Consider the following 19,626-nt stretch of genomic DNA (forward strand, 5'->3'; position numbering starts at 1 on the left):
AAAAACAATACCACGACAATCAACACACTGGTTGTACTATATCTCCTATTTACTACGGTAAATTGTTTATTGTTTAACCAGCGCGTGTTGTGTGTATACAACTACTAAATACGTAGTAAAATCGTTCACCCCCACCTACCAACCTATGTGATTGCCACTTCACACTATCGCACCACCACCCGACCGTTTAGTATATTATTATTATTATATAGTATAATCCCCGCCCGCCGCCGCCGCCACACATGCACATAATATTAATATCAAGCATAAATTATTATTACAGTGACGACGATAATATAAGCTTGGGACGTGTAGGAGAAGGAGAGACCCGTTTCGGCGTTATATAAGACGACGTCCCAGCCGTTTCGTTCTCCGTGTCAGGTTGTGCTTGTGATATAATACGTACATCAGTCCCGCTGCCACCTGCACCGACGACAGAGGTGAACGAAAAATAATATAATTTAATTATCCGCAAATCAAAAGATCCGGAGTTTAATCGACCCCGCGAAAAAACTGCAAGTTTTCGATTGTAAACCAATTCGCGTAACGCAAACGCGTCGATCACTACATAGTACCTAACTCGATACAACTGCAGCCGAAACATGAGGACCAAGCCGGAAATGATGGGCCAACTGCGTCCCGCGTTCAGCGAACTCAATATTTCCGAAGGTTTCGAATTCGACACCGAAATCGTCACCAACGAGGTAAATAATTGTTATATTGTTTAGGTGTTTTTTCACTCTCCTCCCAAAACACGTTCCCGCGGAGGGACGTCCGATATTCTCGCTCATTTTCACGGTGACGGCGGTATATACATGTAGCTTTATATGATATTATAATATATTATATAGGTACCTACATACGAGTATTTTTGCCAGTCAAGTCGATTTTTCGCGTATTACAATATAATAATATGCCCACAAAATAATATTAATAAAACCATTTTCCGCGTCGTAGACCTCTATATAATATATCTCTTTATTAATCTTTTTATAACATCGTCATCAATAACATAATAAATGTTATTTTAAATCGTAATACGCATAATATATCATGCACCTAATTATGTCCCGATCGTGGAATATACGCGCGCGAATAGGTACCGCAATATTAATAATTAAAATAATTAATATTATATAATATTACACGCGCGCGCGTATATACTTTTAACACGCGACCGTTTGCGAAGAAACCGTACAAGAATGCAAGTCCCGCAATTTATAGATGGAATAGGTATAAGTTTAGTGCACTCCGGTGCAATAACAATTAACGGCAACAGCGGTACTATAACACGGCAATATTATAATGGGTAGGTGCACTCGATTTTCGTATCGAAACTGCGTACATTATTATCGTTGACGGTAAATATTATAATATTAATTATTATTCACTCCGTCGACCACGACCATATAGTTTGCCAGTTAAACACACACTCCGCCGGGCTGGTAATTTGTTTGGTGTAATATTTTAAGCGTCGTGTACTGCATACCTATATACGATAATTCGGATTTGATTTGCATAGCAATTTTAACGCGATCGCGGCGTATCGTTCGAGCGTGCGCAGGTAACGTGCACGACGCGCGACGACTTTATACTATACATTCATAATAATATTATAATAATATATATACATATAGATACTATATATATATAAAAGTCGGTGTAAATTCAACTATAGCGCTTTTGTCTCATACATGTCATTAACATATTAGTATTGAACATATTATAATGTAGACAGACAGACAGTGTAGTTTTCATACGTATATACCGTCGCCGCGCCGCCTGCATTAATTACCGTTGCCGGCGTTCTACCGAAATAGCTGTACGCCACTCGTTTAAATAAATTCAATAAAACATACAAATCTACACGTATTATATTATTATTTTACAGGTATTAATGTAAACTTTTAATATAATATGAGACTAACAATAATTAATTTCTATTTTAGCGGTTTTTTTTTTTTTGTTATAATATATATTGTACTAATGTATACTTACAAATACGGTATTTAGATTATTAAAATTGCAATTAATATAATACTATGAATCAACTATATTATTATATGTTCTATGATTTTATCAAGTTTTTAATACAATAAATTAGTATGAAATATCTTAAAACGATTAAATATTAAATATGAATTTTTTTTGTTATTTGGTATATCATTTCTATATACCATTGGAGATAGAATAAATTAATATAAGATTATATAATATTGTAATAATATTATGGGTAACTATTTATTCATACACGCTGTTAATAGGTGTACTAAAATCATAGAATTGTAGAATACTAGAATGACACACGAAATTTCAAAGTCCACTAGCTTTTCTGCACTCACAGCATCATTTGCAAATTTTGCGAAGCTGAGTGTGCCGATCGTATTCATACATATAGATACATCCCAAATCGAAGTAACGTACTGCTCCTCTCAATGAACTTTAAGTTTCATCATCTATTCGTAGAAATAAGCCGACATTAGTGATTGCTATATACTTTTGATTTGTACCTTTATATCAGTCGGGTTTCGTAATTTTCACAACATCCATAATTTACCATATCTCTAATACGTTTAACTGTAACATTTTATCAATTAACGAATAACTATAAATCGATGATGAACCAAAAACTTTAGTATTCTCTGATTTGAAGGGGAGCCTACCTTAACCTGACCTAATCCGTGCATAATTTATTGTATGCACTAAGTAGTGCTATACGCGAAACAAACGAACGCATATTATGTAGAAATGAAAACTGCAGAATTTGAAATATTATTTTAATAAGTGACATAATAATAAAATATGTATACAAATAAGTAAGTATATTAATATTATTGATAATTTAACGTAATCTTATTCCCAACGTTAAGTAAATATAGTATTATTTCATAAAAGTAATCTTGCTAATAAGTAATAACACATAATCTATTAAATTATTATAATAACAATTGAATAGAGTCATATTCAATCGTTTAAAACAATCCGTATTAAAAACCGTACAAACAATTTTGATTTTGCTGAGAGATGAAATAATTGTCATTAGATTAGTGTTATCACTTATCATATTCTTTCTTGTGTCTACCTCTCTTTGCATCGCGGCTAAACGCTGTTTCCATTACGTTTCGGTCTTCGGTGTGCTATAATACCTCTGTAATATACTTAGGTAGGTACCAGGCGTGAATACAGGGGGGCCTTCTCTTAGGCCTTAAAATATTTCAAAGATTACCTTAATTTACAGTTTATTAACTAAATTAAAGAGGTTATAGGAGCAATACTTAAAACATATTATATTAATATATTACTTATTGACATTTGGGAGTGATTAATAATCGTATTTTTTTCATCTAGTCTCCCCTTTTTCATATCTAGGTCCACGTCTGGTATATATAATAATAAAATATGACTGGGCGGACTTAGCGCCGGAACTTAATATGATTTATCCCACTCGGTGTGGACCGCCGCTTCGGCATGATCTGCATCGGCTTGCAGGCGGCACCGGTCAAGGTACTTCCGTGAATTCGTGGTATAGTTTTTATTATTATTCCTCCAAGGTTGCATAATTGGCGAATTGTTATTATTATTATTACCATTACTATATTAATTATATTATTATTATTACATTTTTTTTTTTTATCGCTGTCCGGACGGATACAAGTATAATGGCGAGTGAGAGGTCAAAAAAATTGTCTTATCTTTACTATATACCAAATACCAATTAGAGACTGCAGCGTGAATCCATCGTCGCCGCTGGCCGCGCGCCGGTTTCTCGACGGGCCACGTGACTTTGCAACGACCTTTAGTGCGTCACGCAGCCGGGCCAGTTTTCATCGTTGTCGCATTGGCGGCGCTACATAATATTCGCACTCACGTCCAAATAACGTACATTATACATATTGTTCTATGATAATACAATATTATGTCATACATTTTGTACACATCAATTGCCGAATAGCATAGTCATCCCGAATAACCACTCCACCGGTGCTCCATCTGACCTCTGTGCCCCTTCCGATTTTGAGAAACTACAATACAATATACTCGTGTGTATGTGCGTGCGGGTAATTTGTATGTGTGTACACATGATATTTTTTTATCCGTTTCACTTTAAACCAGAATTTAATTTACAAGCATTTTTTTTTTATGGACGATATCGTTTTTCAGTAGATTATATATTAATATAATATTATATGGGATGTGTCCCTGAAACCGTTGAATAACATCGAACGCGTGCTTACCTAATGTTGAGAGTTGACATGATTATTTTTTATTATCGTTATAAGAAAAGTTTCAAAAGTCAGATTTATTTGAAAACGTTCACTGGCAGTAGCGGCTAAATTTGCTAAATTATTCAGTTCTATTTATTCCGTTATATTAGAATATAATATTATACCTACCTACTTATAGCTTATAACGAATCTGAGCTCCACAGCAGTTAAATTTCAAAATTTTTATCATTCATCGATATATAACCTCAGAACATCTACAATTCTCGTTCACTGAATTTTTATCCACTATTCAGGGTTCGGTGTGTAAAAAGTTTGTTATTTGTTCCCAGAAAAACGTACGATATTTATTTTGGAGTTATTAGTTAGATGAGGGCTCACTGTAACAAAATATTGTGCGCGCAACTTAAAAAATACTATTATAATAAACATTTTAGGGCTCAAACTTGTATTTTATAAAAATTTGAATGATATATTTCTGATGAGATTTGTTTCAGAATTTAAATAAAAAGAGTTGTGTAACATGTTGTGTAAAGTATGCATGTAATGTATGGAATACAGTGTGTTCTACTTTATAAAGAGTACTTATTTTTTAAGGGATGAAACTAGTAATGTAAACTTACAATAACTTCATAATTTTATAATTCTCGTATTGAGCTCCTACAGAATATTATAATATTATAAATATTCGTACCGATGAATATAAGAAATTACAAAAAACTAATTATTTATTTTAAGATTCACAACCAGTCTTTTAAAATGTGAAAGTTGGAGATATTTCTTATGTTATACAAATATTATACCTGTATAATTATATTTCAATAAATATGTTTTATGTTAGATTATTTTATAAATTAATAAAACTAATAAAAGACATAAAAACTATAGTACGATGACATTTTGTTTAAAACGCGTGCAATTATTATTAAATTAATTTATAATTGTGGCATTTTGCGCATAATATCAAAACATCTGCAGTGTAAAAAGCAATTTATGATAGACCTACAGCAATTATATTCGTTATATTCGATTTAATATAATATGCATAATATTATATTCAATAAATAACGATGACGATTCGAAAAAAGTCGTATTTTTCTTTCGCACGAACTGTCAATTCGATCCTGTACAATACACACGCGTTTGTATCGATTGTATAGAGTGTACTCTTGATCATTAATGTCGAAAAAAATAATAAATAAAAAGTAACATAAACACACAGTAGTGTGGTATAGAAAACCAATAATAAACTATACTCCGATTAATAATAGTGTTTGCACAATTGGTAACCAATTGACACGGACTTAACGTATTTACGACAGCAATAAATAAATATATTATACACATACTAATTATTGACGTTTTCTGAGAATAAGACAATAAGTGGTTCCTTAAGACGAATTGGATTTTTTTCCCTCGTTTACATAATGTAATATAGGGCTGACGGGTGAGACCTTGAAATGCTCTTAAAAAATTTGAATTATTTTATTTCCACCTTCGTCCGCGGCGATCGCGACAGCGGAAAAAAAATAACTGCGCAATTGTCTTGTATTATATATACCTACCTGCAGCCATGTATACGCAAAATATAATGGACCAATGGATGTTTTCCTTTTCAGTTATATATAAGTCATACCATATATACCTGCTGCAAATTCGACGTGTGGCATACATTATAATATTTTACACAAGTCATACGACGCAAATATTAACATGTTTTACTTTTACACCTCTCACGTGTATAGGCGCGGGAGTGCATTATTACAATAATATTTATATTTATATATATCGCAACCGGTCGGCGAATGTGTGAACCACCGCCAAGGACAATCGCGTTGCCCTCGGGAGTCGATTTTTTTTCCAGCGATCAATGATGTGAATATCGTATTATTATACCTATGCGTACACTCTGCACAATCGGTGGAGTGGCGAAAAAAACGAGCGCCGATCGGACATATAATAATGGAAAGATACATCGGCCACATTCCTGCGCGCACACGCGATGCCCCTGGTTCGACTCTCGGTATATAATACGCATTATACATAGTATAATAAGATTCGTATTCTCATACGGACATTTGAGATTTACGAAGCGGATATTAAAGAGGCTTAAGACATGGAATATCATGGTTCTCACGTCGTCGATTTTTCGGACAAACCGCCCTTTGTTAAACCCCGCTTTTTTAACCGGTGGAAGTGGTGCGTTCACACTATATGCGGTAGGCCACTAGGACTAGACGGGGTTTATTATTCCGCTATACACGGTCACACTGAGCATAATATATATCATGATAAATCTCCCTCGATCGACGTGGTGGCACGTCCAAGACAAATACAATATATTCCTACTTCCTGGACGAATGCTTTCTCGCCGAGGGGACGATAGACGCGCGTCCTGCTGCAGCAGCTGGCAGCCACTGTTCACTCCTCGTTCGTTATGTCGTTCTGCTGTTGTTATTATTATTATCATCGCCGTCGTCGTCGTTGAAAACGATCGAAAAATAATCTATACCAAATACGATACCTACGCGTCCCAATAGCGTTTATATCGTTTCGAATGTGCGCAATTCGACAACCATTCGACAATGCACTGCAGGATAGGCGCCGAACGACGTAGTTTGGCAGCGGAAGAACGACGCCGCCGCCGCCGACGACGATGACGACGGTCATAATAATAACATATAGTGCGTCGAAAATAATTCGTTCCGACGAGTGAGGAATGTCTGCGGGACGATGGTGCGTCTCGAACCGGAGAAAATCACGTTTATTCTTTTTCCCATACAAATATTGATACAATAGGTATAATATGCGCACGAAGAGCGACGTGTAATCCCAATATTTTTATAACAAACCAAACGCATTATCCAGTCGGTATTTCGCTCGTGAACTCTGTAAGAAAGTGCAGCGTGCATAGGTAAATCGCTATAAATAATCATCATGTATAGACAGGTACATATAGTAAGAAATGTGTTCCCAAGGTTAACAATGAGTTTTTCGAGGTCTGTTTAGGTACCTAGTACCTACTCGAAAGTATGTCCGAGGTAGGTGGGTACTCGAAAAATGTTTCACCGGCGGCGATGATGAATCGTTTAAAAAACTACCAACTACAAATTTCCAGCGAACAACTTACTGATGAAATCGATGATGTCTCGGATTAATATTAATTTTATTTTATTAACGATACGACAATTTACACGTGAATTATTTGTTTATATAACCGATACAATGACATTCTGAGTAAGTATTTCCATCTATGACCTCTGCTTTTTTTACATATATTTTGTGAAATATTTTACTTACATAGGTTATATGAAAAAAACGTATAGGTACAACCGTATGAAATTAAAAAGATTATAAATTTTATATTCCAATGTAACCATTAAACTCAACCATAAATAATAAATTTAGAAAACCATAACGATAACTCAAACTTGTCGATTTATTGAATAATTTAACGATAATACCTGACATATATATTAAAAACTGACATTTAAACCGTATATTACCTATATGTATATTATTAGGTCACATACTATAAATTAATAATTACGATAATACGTGGGCATATTAATAAATTTACTTTCTATTTTTTTTTCTTCTATGGTTAAATTTTTAGGCATGAGCATAAGCGTTTAAGAAGTTTTAAAATTAAAATGTTTTTGTGAGTTCACACATTGTTTTTTAATGTGTAAATTACTCATTAACAACATGACAAAAGCAATTGAAAACTTCGTGATTTTCACAAATTAAGTTTAAATATGTATTTGTTAGTTTCCACGATTTATACTTTTTAAATCTATAATTTTACTTTTATATATCAACACAAAGACATTTTTCCTACATTATTGAAATGACTCAAGCTAGACTAAAATATAAAAGTAAGAATTCTTCAAATTTTTATCGCAACTATTAGTAATGCAAGTGTATTGATGTATGCTCAACGATTATTTATATATATTTTATTTTAAGTACTTAAATATTTCTTACCAATATGCGTTTTAGCTATAAACGAAAAATGAAGTATAGGTTAAATAAATTACACCGTATTTATAATATAATATTATGTTATTATATTACGATATAATATAGATTACGGTATTTAGCTTGATAAAACTTGAAAACAGTTATTATAGTTAGAAATGTATAATGTATTTTTAGGTTAAATTTATTTGGAAATCGTTTTTTGTAATTTTGTCAAAATATGTCGTACGATAATAGTTTTACTATGATTTTGAACATTGAATTTAAAATAGACACGTCAAATCACTTAAAACCATTCCACCAGGTGGTCGCATTCAGCCGCGGTCGACATTGCCCAACAATTTCCGAGTTGGACATATTATAGTCAAAACTACTTGCATAATCGCACGTGTGTCGTGTACTCGTGTATAGTCGTTGCTTTAAAAACGTAACGACTAACCAGTATAGTAATTCATATCATTCTATACGTAAACGTCGTGCGCACATAAATAACTCGTATACGGTGTTGTACCTAGTGCCTATTCAATCGATAACTCATACGAATAAAATAATATATTATACTCGAAATCGACTTATAATAATAACGTAATTCTACTGGCTACTCGTAAACCCCACTGAACTTTGTACAGTATTATAGTAGTAAACTCCCGTCGAACCGTATAGTATCAAACCAACAACGACGTTTACGCTTTTTTGTACCGGTCCGGGGATGCGAGTAGGAACTCGGTACCCTCACAAATCCCCCGGGGCTCGAGCGTTTCCTCCACAACCCTGAATTCACCCGTGGAGGCTACTACAAAAATACCGTTATCGTTTATCAATATTATAATATATTTATATCGTACCTTAATAATAATTATATTACGTACGAACAATCAGTCGTGTACCATAATAATATTAATATGTACTTATCTAACCACTGATAACCGTGGTCTAGACTAAACGAACCGGTCGCGTGATCTTATTTTAGAACCATGCGAACCATCTCTCCTGCGAAATGTTAATCGATAACGTTCGATGAAATCCGTGGCGACGCGTGACATAGGCGCGCGTAACCTTCAAAATTCGGGCGAAACGACGTACGATCGGCGTCGCGTGGTAGTAGACTCTTTTTTTTTATAGTACATGGTATTATTTACAAAAAATTGGCAAAAAAATTATCGGTAGTAGTAATGGTGGCGGCGGGGTGGGGGGGAAAATGTGACCGATTTCTTATTACGGGAGTGACGTAATAATAATAATAATCGGCGTGGCGAGGGCAACTTTCGGTCGATAGCGGTCGCGAGCGCCGCCGGTGACCTGTTTGGCGCGCGGATGAATGGTCGCGTGTGTGTGTATGTGTACGTGTGTCGCGCATGCGTGTCCGTGCGATCGGAACGGTGGCGGAGGGGTGTGCACTCACACGCGCGTCGTCGGCGTCGTGTACTCGTGTGACGAGTGCGCCAGCGCGTTGAAAATGTGAAAACCACACTCGGTCTCTGTCGGCGGCCCGACAGTCGGCAGTCTAACCCTCTCGCCAGCAGTTTCGCGTCCGTCTCGCCGTCGAGATTTATTTTTTTCGCGTGTCGTCCAAGCCGTCGTCGTGTGTTTTTTTTTTCTCGATTCATCTTCCTCCTACTCCGTCGTGTCGAGTCTGACGCGCGCGTGTGATTTATTTTCGCCGCCGTTTTTATTTTTTTTATTAATATAATATTAATTATAAAATAGCGTTAATTACAATAATTTAGGTACTTTATTTTTGTTATAATATTTTGTCGATTTACCGCCGCCGCCATGTGCATCGTTATCCACCCGATCCTGCGCGCCCTCTACGGCCTGTTCACTGGAGCCACTTCGTCTTCGTCCGCAGCCCGCGTGACCGTAAGTCCTCCTCTCGCCTTCAAGGCGTTTAAGTTTCGGTGGGTAGTTGGATGGTGGGGGAACCGCCGAAATCTACACAACCGTTTCGCCGCGCGTATCACCGCCGCTTGTGATCGCCCCTTCGGCCCTACGCCTACGCCTCCTACGGCTCTGGCGAGACGACCTTGTGGGGAGGGGGTAGCGGGGAGTTTCACGCAACGGCGCGCCGCCCGTTTTTCGGCGGCGCCCACATGAATTACCATCACCTTCGGGGGTGAAACGTGTGACCGACGATCGTGAGGATGGGAAACGCCGAAATGTTTGTAATTCTTTAATCATTTTTGCGCCGTACCTACACGTAAATCATAATAACAATATAATGTGGTAACTATGTACATTGTACACATTTGCGGGGGGGGGGGGGGGGGGCTAACATTTTTGAAATAAAATTCACGGTCCTGAGCTTTTGATTACTTTCCTCGTAGAAACTAGGTAGGTACGACCCTTTCGCGCTGATCGAACCGGCCCGTCGAACTCTTGAACGGTCGATTTCGTCTTCCCCAATAGAGAATATCGATTATATTATTACCATAGGATTGCAATTTACAATACCTAGGTATTATTACGTTGAAATACCCCCCCCCCCCCCCCCCCCCCACACACACACACACACTTATAGTTTATAGTTGGGCCTGTCGTTAGATATTTTCCGCCCTCAAACGAACACTTTAATGCCGTTATTCTTTACCGATATGTATTTAATTTTGCCGCCTTCAATTTCTTTAAAATTGTATGCCTCCCTAAATCAACACATGACTTGCTTGTGCCCTAACGACGGGCCTGCTCATGGTTAATTTAAGTTGCGGTGTAAAAAGACGCATTAAACAATAATATTTTACAATAGGTAGTTTAACATTTTATGAAAAGCACAACAGCGGGTTTTACGAGTTTCGCGCCAATATAATAATAATAACATTTTGTAGGTGACTTTTACGACGATTTTTACTGCGAAATGCTTTTGTTATTCGTTATGTTTTATTGACGGTTGCTTACGACTTACGGATAGTTTCATTCTCGTCTATATAGGTATAGGTATACCGTATACGGAATTCTTTTACTCCGGATTTATTGTAATAACTAATAATGACATAGGTTTATTATAAAACGTATACAATTATACAAATTATACTTCGATTGTAAATTATCCGATGTGTATTTAGTGTAGGTACACGATAAGCTTATATCAATAATATATTTCGCCGTCTAAATAACAAATGAAATGTCCATGCTAAAAAGAGTTATTTTTATTGCACCTGCCTATCTTGTTTTTGTGTTTACACTAATAATTAGAAATGTTTTATTTTTAATAATAAATCATTAGTTATTAGTCCACATGCAGATTTAATTCACGGTGTGCAATAATTATTGTACAAATACTGAAAATTAGGTACCTAATATTATTGTAATAGAGTAGAACAATACGTCTGACGTCATAATTTATACTCGTAATAATTATGAAGGTACATAATCATGTTATGACCTTATCGGGATAAATTGTCTAAATTTCCTTGTGTACATTTTAAATATTATATCTATAGTTATGAATACCTACCTAAATATATTCATTATCTTTTTTTTAATATATTATACCGTGTTTAATTTTATTAATGGTATGTACTGACAATATTGTGTTTTTACTTCTTAGATCAAAGAAGATTGCAAATCACTTCTTTTGTCCAATGAACAACTGACCACCTTGATGAAAGATATGGATGGAGCCATCAGGAATGGTTTGGGCAAAGATACCAATCCCTCTTCCATTGTCAAGTGTTATGTCACTTACGTACAAGATTTGCCTAATGGCACAGGTAAAAAGGCTTCTGATGATTATGGTTGCAGATATTTTATAAAAAAATTTTCTTTCAGAAAGAGGAAAATTCTTGGCTCTGGACTTGGGTGGCACCAATTTCCGTGTGCTATTGATTGAATTGGGAGAGAATAACTACTTCCATATGGACTCTGAAATCTTCAAAGTACCTGCTCATATCCAAACTGGCAAAGGCACAGAAGTAATTAAACATATTCTTGTTATACATTTATAACTTCTATACTTATGTATTTCATTATGTTATGTAGTTATTCGATCATATTGCTAAATGTCTGGCAGAATTTATTAAAAAACACAACTTGGACAGCAAAAAGGCATTACCCTTGGGCTTTACTTTTAGTTTTCCACTTAGACAAGTTGGACTTACCAAAGGATATTTAAATAGTTGGACTAAAGGATTTAACTGCTCAGGAGTAGTTGACGAAGACGTAGTCAGACTTCTCAAGGAAGCAATCAAGAGAAGAAAGGTAAATGATCAAGTTACCAAAATCAGTTAATTTTTTTTTTATAGAATACCTACACCTAATACATAATAATATATCCTCAATGTTTTGTATTTTCATAATACATGTTAATAAGTATCAACAGATTTAAGACCTTAGAATGTTAATGTAGGACCTGAATCTACGTTTAACGGCTGTATTGAATGATGCAACCGGAACCCTAATGAGTTGTGCCCACAAAACACGTTTTTCAAAAAACTGTTTTGTAGGTTTGATCATTGGTAAGTTTGGCTAAGCCACAATTTCCAAAATATATATAATGCCAGCTGTTTGCATTGGGTTACGTGGTTCGACGTTTAATTAAGTCTGATGAATGCTTTCTGGTCATATATACATAACTTGTATACATTTTAAATTGTACTGTTATGTCAAATTGTCCAAACAAATATTCTATACCTACAAACTCAGCATGAAATATGTATTGTAATTGTACAAAAACTGTTTGTGATTGTCCAATTGAAACGTGGGTTAAATAAATCTACTGGTATTTTATAACTATGAACTTTATAAGCATATTTGCTATTTATCATATAATTTTGCTTAAATTGCTGATGATTGTCCCTTATAATTTTTGTATATGTTCATGTATGATAATTGATAAATAAGTTGCATTATTGTTAATTCTCAATGAATGCTTTCTGATGTACCTACAGTCATAGACGTGACGTGTCTATCATGCACAGACATGACCTGCAAAAATTGATGAAACATGTGTAAATGTGATATCAATATTCAATACCTAATATCGCTATTTCTTTTAAATATTAATATTTTTTTCTTTTTTCATTAGTTATTATTTTTAGAACTGTAATAAGGTAATGATAATACTTTTTCAAAATTTGAAGGTCATACTGATATACTCCTTAACTAGTTTCACATTCATATTCATAGAATGTCATAGATATTTAACTTTAACACCACCTATATTCAAGGTCTGGTTTATGCCTATGGCTACAGTATACAGTTTTTTACTGTTTTCTTGAAATTACAATTCCTTGATTGTCTTATCTGTATTTGCTCAACTTTTCCTTAAATACATATTGAATTCAGTATTGTATAAACCAAGTCTTACTTCCTCAATTTAAAACCAAAGTTCAAAAAAAATAATATGCTAATACTTAATTTAAACTGTTTTATAAATAATATTATCCAAAAACCAAATGTTTAGTAATATTATAAATACTTGTAGATACTAAAAATATGTCTCTATCTATAAAAGAATATAATATAATAGAAGGTTTGTTTCGGTGGTAATTTTATTAGGACGTCGAGATTGATGTGTGTGGAATATTGAACGATACAACCGGTACAATCATGTCATGCGCTTGGAAGAACCCGAACACCAAAATTGGAGTTATTGTTGGTATGTTGAGTAAATTGACATTTAAAGGAGTTAATACTATTAGCTCAATAAATATGTGTTAAGTGTAAAGTCACACAGTTGAGTATTAAACACACACAATATTTTACTTTGTTTTTTACTTATGTAAATAGTTATTGGTCAACGATAATATTTTCACTTTTCATTTTCTTCTAACAACATTAGAATTATTTTCTATTTTCATTTACTTAATAATATGGTTAAATATTAAAGATTTAAGTTTCTATTATTAACAATGTACCTACCTATAGTATATATTTCTATATTCTATACCTAATTTTATTTTAAGTAGTGCATGGCCCCTGTTATATTTTTCTTATACTTAGATATTTTTAGATTTTCCTATTCCTTTCCTCCTTTGTAAAATGTTTACTTTACATTGTAGAAGTTTATAATATTATATTGTTCTAACAAGTTAGACTTGATTTATCGAACATCAAAATATATAGGTGCTAGGTATATTGATTTGTTGGCTATTGCTGTGAAATCAAATAACCTCTTATTAAATCTAGACATTAAAAATGATAACTTTATGGGTTGCTGTAATCCGTCAAGAATCAAATTTGAAATTACCTAATTATAATGTGATTGTAGATTTTGCATATTTCACTCTATTATTGTCGGTCGCATACAATTTGGAGGAGACTAAACTTCATCGGATAACAGATAATTAATATTCGTCATTTTGGAATACAGTTTATCAATAGTGTGTTACAACTTGTTTTAGACCAAAATCTTAACGGTCATTTTCAAGTTCGACGATAATTAATAATATACAGTTTTATACATTTTTATGATTTTTGCAAACAACCGACAAAATATCTCGTGATATCAGCTGTATCGTCTATTCTACAATACAATGTTGCTACAGATCGTTTTGCGTTTTGGACTTTTCCAGATTTTTATTATTGTCTTAACGCTGCCGCAGCTATATGTGTAATCTAACAATTATTTATATACCTTGCATAGATATTCTGCATTATACATACAATATGTGATCAGACCATCATCGTATAATATTAATAATATTATCATACTGACGCTTTTGCTTTTAATAACTCGCCTGCAATCGATATGCGTTGTTTTCGTACGACGGATATATAGGTTCACAGCTGGACCATAATATAATATCTGTTGTGCGTTTCGTAACGGATATCTACGGACGACAAGATATAAAGCCCAACTTTTCTCGAGAGTACGGTTGGTCTGTAAAAGCCATTTGTTTGTGCAGGAACTGGTTGCAACGCGTGCTACGTGGAAAAGGTGGAAAACGCCGAACTCTTCGACGGTGACAAGACGAAACCACACGTGATCGTCAACACAGAATGGGGTGCATTCGGAGATGACGGAAAATTGGACGCAGTCCGCACGAAATACGATCGGGAAATCGACGAGGACTCGTTGAACCCCGGACGACAAAGGTGTGTGGCCCTAAAAGAATGACGACGTTTTTCCCGATGTCGTCCGTATTAGGTATACAGGTGTCTGAAATGTGCGCTTGTCGTGTTATAGATTCGAGAAAATGATCAGTGGCATGTACATGGGCGAGATCGTGCGGTTGGCCATCGTGGACTTGGCCAACCAGAACAAACTTTTCGAGGGAAGACTGTCCGAACAAATGAAGACCAAGGGAGCGTTCGGCACGTCATTCGTATCCGACATCGAAGGGTGGGTACTAGATTATATTATAATATTTTAAGATCAGTGTAAGTGAGCAGGCGGTGTGATAAACATTTTAATTTTTTTTCATTCAGTAGCTTCTACGTTTTTTTATTCCCAAGCCATATTATATGCACATAATACGATGTATTGGAACGAAATTTTCTACAAGCTTTATGATAATTTTCTAAAAATATATTGAACGAGCATGTTATTTTTTTATATTTATGTCGGAATTATACTGTAAAGTTTTCGCCAGAGCAGTAGCACTGACAACGTCACACCAGTTTGCATATAATTTATCCATGAACATTGTTTTGCGCGGGACCTACTTACGGAGACAGAATTCACAATAACTTAATTAAATGTATGCGGTACACAGAGAACAACTTTATCTATGTCATTTATATAACATATCATATAATAATATGTTTTTTTTTTTATATAACTCAAAGACAATCTATATTTTCATCAATTCGTAAGGATTAATTTTTTTTTATTTGCTTATTACAAATTAGTGATTACCTAATGGTAATATCGGTATCAAAAAAATAAACATTTTACGACAAATTAAGTTTGTCTCTATATGTATCATAAACATTTGGTAAAGCTAAAACTGTAAAGTGTAAATAATATCACGCTTGCGTTTTTCTGTCTTTTCTATTCGTTAATACACAACAACCATTATTGGTAGGTACAAGTTTTAAAATACTTTGAATTAATATTTAAGGTTTTCTCAAAATGTCATTAAATTTGCCTATATAAAACCCCTTAAATAAGTGGGTGTTTGGCGTACTCCTAACATTTTAAATGTTCAATATTTAGCTCTAAAACTTGAGATATTTTACTTTTTGATTTTAAATTACTGAGTTTAGTAATTAAAATATCTATTCAGGCATAGATTAACTTATAATATCTTCTAAAATATTGATAAGAGAAGTTTTTACTCTCCAACTGCTCAACTAACCATATTACTAGAAATACAAAAATTAATTTTCATATAATTTTTTAACTCTATGTCCATATTATTATTGTGTAATACTAATTATTGTGATTTTTGCGTTTCAGTGATAAAGCCAACTACAAAGAAACATTGAAGGTTCTGAGCGAGATGGGCATCAACGACCCATCATTAGTCGACTGCGCCAACGTACGGTATATTTGTGAGTGCGTATCCAGGCGGTCGGCGCATCTGGTGTCCGCCGGTCTGGCCGCTCTTCTCAACAAAATGGACGAGAAGTCCGTCACGATCGGCGTTGACGGTTCCGTTTACCGTTTCCATCCATACTTCCATAAACTTATGGTGGAAAAGACCAAACAACTGACCAAATCTGACATCAAAGTGAGTGAAAAAACGGTGTTAAGATACCGTGGTGTACTGGTATTCAATAATTTTTTCATTGAGTTCATGTGTGTGGATTAGATAAAGTTATTACCTTAAGACTTAAATCAACGGGTGGCAACTAGCGGACCTTAAAATAAATGTTTTATTGTATTTTTTTATAAATTGTTCTACAGTTTGATAAAATATAATAATAACATTACTTTTATAATAAACAACCATGATTAGTGTAATAAGATACTTGTGGGTGGGATTTCAGTTATTGCAGTACTAACAAAATCATAACTTTATTTACATTTTGCAGTTTGACCTGATGTTGTCCGAAGACGGAAGTGGTCGTGGAGCGGCCCTAGTCGCTGCTGTAGCTGTCAGAGATGAATTACCATCAATGACGAATGGATTCTCGGCGAAATAATTAGTGGTATTCAACTAGTGAGTCGAAGTTGTTACCAAAAATGCTCGAAGTACATTAAACATTATTTTTAGCATTATATGATTTGAATTTTTTTTTTTCAAAAAAAAAAACGTTGGTGCTAACGCTAATAAGTGTCCCTTAGGCGTATTTTATTCACTTTACAGCGCGAGTCTTGTATGTCTTAGAGTGTTGTCATTGTTGTTGAGTGTTGAATCCTGATTATTCGTTGTTAAATATTTTTTTTTTTTTTAGATATTACTATATTAGATGATAATACATTTATATTTAGTACTTACAAAATATCAGCGCTATTAATGTATCCATTATAATTTTTTATACCAATAATTATATTATTTATGTATGTATGAAAGAAAAAACTAAGAAAAAAAAGTTATATCTATGTTTTAGTTTTATATGAAGAATCTACAATATACGTGTTATGTAATTGATTTATAAATCTCGGGTGTTATGTATCTATGACAATAATAGTGATAAAGCCCAATGTAAGCCTAATATTATTATTATTATTAATTTAATATTATATTATGTACGTGTATGTCTAGTTTTGAATTGTTCCATCGATATGATTTTTACCATTGTCATTGCTGTTGAACACGAAATTAGTTTTATCATAATTATTATTATTGCTGTTTGTTTTAAATTATTTTTCTTAACTTATCATACTGATCATTTTAGTTACGAACAGTACCGGAATTCAAATTTTTTTTTTCGTCAAGATGATGCCATTATTTTTTATTATTTTTTTTATATAAAATGTAACTATACAAAAATTATATCTTATCCTTTTTGAAACCAATATGTAATATGATCATTTATATTATTACTTATTTGTACTTAAGGTTGTATTTAGTGAAATGCTAATTTATAATATATTATAATATAAACGAATTAGGTTCAAATAATTAATACTATATATTATAATATAATACACACATTATTTAAAATGTAAAAGCTTCAGTTACATAGTTTGGTACTTAATCGGTATACTTATTGTAAAAATATTAAATAATAACTACATACAAATTCTTGAATATTTTATTGTTGAAACTTAATAAAGAAAAAATACTAATTTTGAAAATATTGAACATTATAATATGTGTTTATTATTTATTCCTTTAATATCAGAGGCTGTTTTTAACAATTTCAAATAAAAACAATAATATTCAAAGCTTATTTATGAAATGCATACAATAATGTATATTTTACTCATATAGGCAAGCTTATAACTATAATATATTTTTACTTATTATTTCAAAGAGTGATTGTTACAGACTTTATTAATTTGTACAATATTATATAAATAATAAAAACTGTAAAAAAAATCCTGATAAATGTAAAACAAATGTTAACAACTAAGTGAGTTATAAACTTAAGAATGAGCTGGTAGAGTATGTATTGAAAAAAAAAAATGTCAATACTTTATTTTTGTTTTTATCTAGCAAAATTGCCCATAACAGTGTAATAACTTAAAAATACGATAGAATTTAAAAAGCGACACCTTTCGATGGTTATATTTAATTCAAATATTAAAATAGTAAATTTATGCTATTACCTTCCTCCAGGTGTCCGGAGGGCTCTCGAGATCGTGTATTCGAGAATTAGATCAAATACACCGTACAATATAATTCTATGAAAAAAAAGGAAGCACGTAGAATGTAATAAATGCAATCAATATAAAATATTATATTGATTGCTTTGCCTGACCTGCAGTCGTTTGTAGAATATATTGTAGCAGTTTTAGGTTTTAGATGAAACAAAGTAATACTTCAAATGCATAAATTGAAAAAGAACGAACGCACTAATATTATGGATTATCACAAGAAGTCCAGATTGTCGTTGGTTGAAATCGGTTTTGAGACTCTAGCCGAATTTTTTAAACATTGACAACCTGGTGCCATACGAATAATCCTTCTTTAATGAACTAAATATTTTGAATAGTTTTTTCTGTTTGAGATTCTGGACATTTTAGTTTGAAGTTTGTAATGTGTATTCACACAATTTAATTAATTTCAAATTTTTTTTTTAAACATGTTTAATGACTTATTTATAATTATAAGAAAACTTTTTCTTTAAATTTTAGAATTAAAGAGAAAAGTATTAAAAATCTGTATTAATTATACTATCATAGTTTTCATATATATCTTATTTATAGTTAGATCGTAATTTAAGATTTATAAATATTTATTGTTATTCCTACTATTGCAGCAGTTTTTTGTTCATGCGAAATAAGAAACTCTTATTAAGTAAGAAGAAATATTATATTGATTGCTTTACCTGACTCGCAGTCGTTCGTAGATTATATTGTAGGAGTTTTAGGTTTTAGATGAAACAAAGTAATACTTCAAATGCATAAATTGAAAAAGAACAAACGCAC

General features: G+C 33.2%; 1 protein-coding gene across 3 annotated transcripts; it reads left to right on the plus strand.

Moving 5' to 3' along the window:
- Positions 1 to 359: 359 nt before the first annotated feature.
- On the plus strand, positions 360 to 17,680 carry LOC132945969 (hexokinase type 2). Of its 3 annotated transcripts, none has more exons than XM_061015823.1 (9): positions 360 to 704; positions 11,749 to 11,911; positions 11,970 to 12,112; positions 12,180 to 12,398; positions 12,547 to 12,655; positions 15,047 to 15,236; positions 15,328 to 15,483; positions 16,543 to 16,816; positions 17,121 to 17,680. In XM_061015823.1, exons 1-9 carry the CDS (start codon positions 603 to 605, stop codon positions 17,229 to 17,231), a joined length of 1,467 nt encoding a protein of 488 aa, XP_060871806.1. In that variant the 5' UTR covers positions 360 to 602; the 3' UTR covers positions 17,232 to 17,680. The 3 variants fall into 3 exon arrangements, with proteins under 3 accessions (XP_060871806.1, XP_060871807.1, XP_060871808.1); XM_061015824.1 differs by lacking the exon at positions 12,547 to 12,655 and adding an exon at positions 13,698 to 13,797; XM_061015825.1 differs by lacking the exon at positions 360 to 704 and adding an exon at positions 9,690 to 10,064.
- Positions 17,681 to 19,626: the final 1,946 nt, after the last annotated feature.

This window comes from Metopolophium dirhodum, chromosome 5, assembly GCF_019925205.1.
Source record: "Metopolophium dirhodum isolate CAU chromosome 5, ASM1992520v1, whole genome shotgun sequence".
NCBI classification, from domain to species: domain Eukaryota; kingdom Metazoa; phylum Arthropoda; class Insecta; order Hemiptera; family Aphididae; genus Metopolophium; species Metopolophium dirhodum.